The 6,576-nt window shown below is 35.6% G+C and overlaps 1 protein-coding gene across 1 annotated transcript in view; it reads left to right on the top strand.

Moving 5' to 3' along the window:
* The window catches only part of LOC104083770 (A-kinase anchor protein 9-like), a gene marked incomplete at its 3' end in the record, with an annotated part of 64,652 nt that overhangs the window by 32,473 nt on the left and 25,603 nt on the right, over positions 1-6,576 (top strand). Inside the window, 1 exon segment of the mRNA XM_009587386.1 lies at positions 423-628. Coding sequence (XP_009585681.1) covers positions 423-628 — 206 coding nt within the window.

The raw sequence follows: 6,576 nt of genomic DNA, 5'->3' as shown, positions 1-6,576 counted from the left end.
ATATATATTTTATAAGTTATATTAATATAATTGTTGTATTTGATAATACCTTTTGACTATTCTGTAACTTTTTTGATCTGTGTAGACAATCAATCTTTTTAATTGTCACTTTGAGAAAAGAGTAAGTTTATAATGAATACCAGGCAAATATAGACCTCTGTTTTAAAAGAATAACTAGATAAAATACCAAGATCAAAGTACAAATATTGATAAATGGTTTGACTTCTTACATATTTTGTAAAAAGAACTGACTTTTAACACAAATGTGCTTTTAATATTTATGTATATGATGTGGGTTTTAGTCTTAAAAAAGAAATCTTAATTTTACTGTTTATCTTTCCTGGTTGCAAGGGTGTATAATGGATAAAAAACACTTTGAAAGCAGGGGAAAATCAAAGGACTGATTTGTTTCTGCCCTGCAGGCATGTTTTTCAGAAGGCTAATGAGAAACTCGTGAAGATTCTTTTAGAAGTTGTGAAGACAACTGTGGCCATGGAGGAGACAATTGGTCGCCATGTTCTCGGGTTACTGGATCGGTCTGGGAAAGTCCAGCCTTCCAAACCAGCTGGATGGGACACAGAGACAGAGGAGTTAGTAAAACCCTGTATCCATGTGGGATATGAAAAAGGTACTGCTTGTATGGTTTTCTATTTCATAACAAGTAGTGTTTGCATACTTCTATTATATATTTAAATAACCTTAGTTTTGAAATTTTAATTAAAAATAAACTTTTTTTAAAAAACTATTTGTCATTTGAATGCATATGACATCTCTGCTTAAGAGACAACATTTCAGGAGTTGTCTGGGTCATGCCCCAAACCAGTTATGACTCATATCTAGGGCCCTGTTGTAAATCCTGCAACAGAATGGGAAAGTGATTGAGAAATACAAAAATAAATATGTTCCTGTTGAAGGAGTAAGAGAATGAAACATAGCTTCATGGCATCTTGCACCAACTTTACACCTTCCTCTGTACGTATGGGGAATGGGAACTGGTGTCAAAGGCCATAACTCCACTAGTGCACTTAATGTATGTAGGGACATTGCTGGTCACTCTGGCCAGCTGTCATGGGACAGCTGTATATATGCTTGTAGACTTCTTTAGCCTCTTAAAGAGGGTGTTGCATGCAAACAGCCTTTTGGAAACAGTTCTAGGAACTTTCTAACTGCCCATCAGCTGTTCGGAGGAGTGCTAGTTGGCACAAGCCTAAAGAAGCATTTTAATGTTGTAGTTAATTGCTTACCAGTGTCTTAAGACCTCTCCCAGGCTGTGTTTAATTTCCTGTGATTGTACTAGGATAGTGTCTGTTCATTTCTCTTTTGGGCAAGAGTAAGCGCTCTATCATATTGCTATTTAGCTACCCATGGTACAGAAGCCAGCATAAGGATGTGTACATTCATCCTCTGTCTTATGGGGAGGTAATGTGCAACAGATCAGTTCAGCCTAAAACACATCATACATCTGGTTTTGGCTGGAATTTTAACTACTGTGAATGAGAAAAAGAACTGGAAGTCAAATACTACATTTCATTATTAAGAAAGAATCTACTACAGAGTAATAATACAAATGGTAAATGAAGATGAACTTTACCTCTTTGATGCAAAATGTAGATTATTAAATATTACCGATTCTCTCTGGCTTTAAATGTAGGTCACATTAGGCCTTGGGGCAAGTTAAGAAAGGATGTATGACTTGTAGCACAATGACATCTCTCTCAGTTGATTACTCAAAAGGTTATCTGTGGTGAAATGTGTACAGCTGCAGTCTAAGGATTCTTGAATTTTTCAAGTAAAAAGCACTTTGATGCCTCTATAGTACTGCTGTTTCATTAAAAAACCTCATAACTTTTGTTTTCTGCACATTTTACTGTATTTAATTGTGAGGGAAATTATTTTTTGAAAACTCAGACTTTTGAGGCTTTGCCTTTTTCCCCAAATTTTAGATTGGATAACTAAGCTTCTGGCCTTAATTTTTGATACTTGCCCAGGAGACCTTAAAGATTGAGAACATCTGCTACTGTAACTGAAGGAATCACTTATTTCAAAATGGAGTATTCTTGCACTTTACTTTGGGGTGGGAAATGAATCGAGTTTGCTTATGTTAAAGCAGTTCAGAGCAAGTATCTTCAACCACTGGCGGCTATTTTCCACGCAGTCTCCTAGCCAAATGGTAAAAGGAGCAATGACCGGGCTCAAAGTTTACCACCACCTACTTTTGTATTTTGAGGTAGTCTTAAATTTTATGTAAACTGCATTGTACCTAAGTTTTCTATATTAAATATAAATATTCTTTGTATTCTTTGTGTTCTCATTGTATAGTCTGAGGTGTGTAAAAACTATTGGGGTTTTCAAAACACACGTTGCCCAAAGAAATAAAAACGTGTTCTGGTTATGAAGGCAATGATCACAGGCCGTCAGAGTTATGTGTACTGTGGTGTGACCTAGTGCGTTCATTGAACCTAGTTCATAGTTATATCATGCCTATCGACAGAACACGTGCTGTTGCTTTTCTCCCTCATTCTCATTTACTGAGAATATTGCTGCCTTTTCTCAGACAATAAATACATAACTGTATGTACAAAGCGCTAATACATGATTGTTGCCCTTTGCTACTCTCATACGTGCTTGCTCTGCACAGGCGTGTAAAATGCACAATACATACATTTGCGTGCACAGCAATGTGTATACTTTGTTTTTGTCACTAATTATTGTCATTAACAATTCTTAATACGGATTAATTGCATTACATATATGTAGAAAAATGCAGTTAAGAGAGTAGCTTTATTTGGTATTTTAGGGTGGGTATAATATAGACTTATGCCTAGCTTTCATAATACTACTGTCTAAATGCACAACAGGCCGTGTAATTGGAATGTATTGTTAATTTCTTGTGGAGTCTTCTGGTGAAAGAGTACTCTCTTAAACAGAAGAGAACTGTATTCCGTTCTGCTAGTGGTGAAGGTTGACTGTTTTAACTCTTGTGTTTGCTATTAGTGTATTTTGAAGAGGCGTGTAAGGATTTACTCTTCTGTAACAAAGCAATTTGTCTGTTACTGTAATGCCCCCCTTGGTATAGAGCTGTTCACGTACCAGTTGTTTATTCCAGTATTCTTTTTTGCATGTTTCCTTACATTCAAAAATTATGGAGGAGAAACCAAAGAAAAACAGTGGCTATAATAAGTGAATGTATATTTTGTAATGTATCTCTGAGGTTTTATCCACAGTTCTCTTATTTTCCTTTCAAAATAATACAACAGCATCCTGGCTGTGTACATAGTTCTGCCACTGGGGTCACACAGCCATAGTAGCAGTCATACTGTTCCATCAGCTGAAGTATTTGATCCTTCTTCAAATGGAATTAGATTACAAATTCTGTTAGTGTTTTCAGCAACAGGACTGTTGTTATTCATTTCCTATACTTCCACTGAATGACCTGAGAGGACATAAGCTTTTAAAATTTTTTCCCCATTGTTTTCTGGAAATAAGAAATAGGTAGACACTACTTTTATATTTTAACCTGTGCATGTTACTGTATTTTCTAATACCTAGCCAAACAGATCTTCCTTTTTAATTACTTAGGAAATTTGTAGGAATAAATTTGTACCAATAAAAATCTAATAATAAAATAGAAGAAATAATGTGTTTAATAAAGTGAATTCTCTCTGACCTTCTGAACGTAATACATATTTATTGACATGCAAAACTCAGCTTACTGTTTTTGCTGAGTTTCAGAGTTTTAAAAAGCTGAATCATTAAGGTCACATACTTATAACCACAATCTGATTTCTAGAGCATGTAGAGGTTTATCTGGGACCTTGCCTAGGTTATTGGCCAACACAGGATTTTATTTCTAGCAGAATGAGTAAAGTTCAAATTTCAGTCATAAAACATATCATTGGAAGTGAAGAGCATTTGTGCAAAGTAATCCAGTGAGTTAATTACATCTGGAGATTTGGGCCAGGAGTCATCGTGACAGAGCCAGCAGACTTTGCTGTTGTCTTCCCTCAGGTGTTGTACCTTGGGTAGAGGGACTGCAGTAATGCAGGTTGCTCTGGAGAAGCCTGTGCGGTTGTTGCATTCCTTGAACATTACACCCTCTTGCCTACTTTCTGAGCTCCTTGTTTCCGAACAGTGTACCAGGAACAAAGTAGTAAATAGCTTTATACACTGAACTGCCATAAAACTGATTTTTTTTGTTTTCAACTTGTAGCCCCTAACCTTAATTTCTCAGTGGAATCCCAGGAGTAAACTGAGATCCTAGCTCTACATGATACAAAATATGTATTGCTTCATAAATGACAGTTGGCAGCTCATAAACAACTTCTGTATCTGAAACTTCTGAGGAAGCACTGTATAATTAAGCAGTTTTCTTAAGATTTAGTGGGGCATGACATCTGTTGTGCTGAACTGCAAGCTTCATGGCAAGGAAACAATATGAAACTTTGTTGGGTTTTTTTTTGGTTACAAGGAGAGAGTTTACACGAGGAGAAGACATTTTTACTTGGGCCAGTTGTATTCTATTTATTAATTTGTGTTGGCTGAAAAAAAAATTGGGGGACAGAGAATTTGGTTTTAGTTCTGTTGGGGTGGGAGATTAAACGGCATTATAAGGATTAGTAAAATGGGGGTTAGGCATTCAACTGCCAGGGCGGTTAATAAGACTTGACAACATTTCTATTTCTACCACTGAAAACCTTCTGGAAAGATGCTCTACTAGATGCTGTGTACTAAGACCATTTTCAGGGGAAAAAGATTTGGAGGTTTTCACTTTGCAGTTAGGAAGACATTTAACGTGAACTCCTGTTCATAAGTGCCACTTTGTAGAAATTATAATATGGGCATCTACATTTATCATTTGCCATTGATTTTTCTATTTGAGTTGCCAACCTCACAGTATAAACAAAATTATTACAGGTTTTGTGTGCATTTGATACTTTTTGTTTTTCCTTTCTTATCTTTGAGAGTAGTAAAGTTTCCATGTGCCAAATTACACTTTAGGTGACAGCTCTCTTTTTCTTTCCTCATTTTTTAATAGTTATATTTCAGGTAAATTATGATGTTTTGTTCTGAGATTTTTCATATTACAAAATTGTATCTTAACATTGGTTTATTTTGTATTTATCCAGAAGAAATGGAAGCAATTACAAAAGAACTGATATAAGCAAAACAGGAGTTTAAAATCTTGTCATTAGTTCTTAGAGGCCAAATCGTACTGTTCTGGTCACTGGCAAGAAGTAGTAATAATATTAGTGATACTATTAATGTAAGAGACATATTCCGGACCTGGCTTTTAAAAGGTTACATTCTGAGCAGGCAGTTTTTAAGTTTTTCTCTAAAAGTTTTCAAACAGCCAGAAGTTCAGATGATTTTGCAACAGACTGCACATTTCTGCAGTTATTTTGTATAATGTTTATTTTTGTATTTGACATACACTTATCATTGCACAATTCAGCTGTACCTCTCAAGCAAATAATTTACTAAGATATAAGGGTTATAGGACATGAATTATGGGTTAAGCCTGAGAAGGAAAACAGGAACATTACATAGATAGTTTGTACTCCATCAAGAAAGAATTAGATTGTGCAATAACTAATATGTCATTGTTTTATCTTGTTTATAGCTGTGCTACTGTACTGTGGGCTTTTATTTTGTGAAATCTCTGAAGCTAAGCAGGGTCTTACCTGGTCAGTACTTAAGATGGGTGGCCTCCAAAGAGCATCAGGTGCTGCAGTAAGTGTATCGGTGGCTCAGTAGGGAATATGTTCCTTCAACTTAGTCTTTAACCAATACTTTGGCACAGCATTTGGAAATACTTAAGCTGCTGGATGTCCATCTTAAATGAAGGTCCTTTCTACTCTAAGGATATTAAAGCTTCTGCATCAGTATTGATATTTTGAGACACCCAGACAACCCAAATTTGGATGGTGAGAAATCAGAATGCTATTGAATAAAAAACGTGAAATTGTTCATCTTGCAGCCTTCCTTACACTGCAGGGGGGTGGAATATTAGGATGTTATGGGAAAGCCTTTATGCTATACAAACCCATTGCAAATATTTAGTGTGCTGGCAGAAGATGACTGCCAGCCACTGCTAGGGTGACTCCGCTACTGAAGTTCTGAAGTAGTTTGTGCCTGAAGTTCCAAAGTGCAGTACTCGAAATTGCTTTGAAATCCTGTGTAGATGAAAGGTGCCATGTGTATGTATATTCTATTCATCTGGTTATTTGTTCCATTCATGCATATAGTGTGCTTCTGGTTTTTCCCTTTGGACCATGAAAAGAGTTGTAACATTATATCCCACATGTCTAAAAGGAGATATGAAACAGTAATGATATAATGAGAAGAAAAAAAATTACTAACTACATGCATGTAAAAATTAACAATTATAAGATAAAAGTTAACAAAACAAAACCTTTCTAAATTAAAATCGCTGTAGATTAGTTTGTTGTATATGGGTGATATATACAGCGGCATCCATAATTAAATAAATGCGTAGATATTATTATCAGAATGTTTGCAGGTATAAAAGTATAGTAAGTAAACCAGGTGGTTAATCATGTTGCAACTTGTTTAAAA

Source organism: Fulmarus glacialis, unplaced genomic scaffold, assembly GCF_000690835.1.
Source record: "Fulmarus glacialis isolate BGI_N327 unplaced genomic scaffold, ASM69083v1 scaffold6041, whole genome shotgun sequence".
NCBI lineage: Eukaryota > Metazoa > Chordata > Aves > Procellariiformes > Procellariidae > Fulmarus > Fulmarus glacialis.
This window is presented reverse-complemented; position numbering and strand designations above follow the sequence as displayed.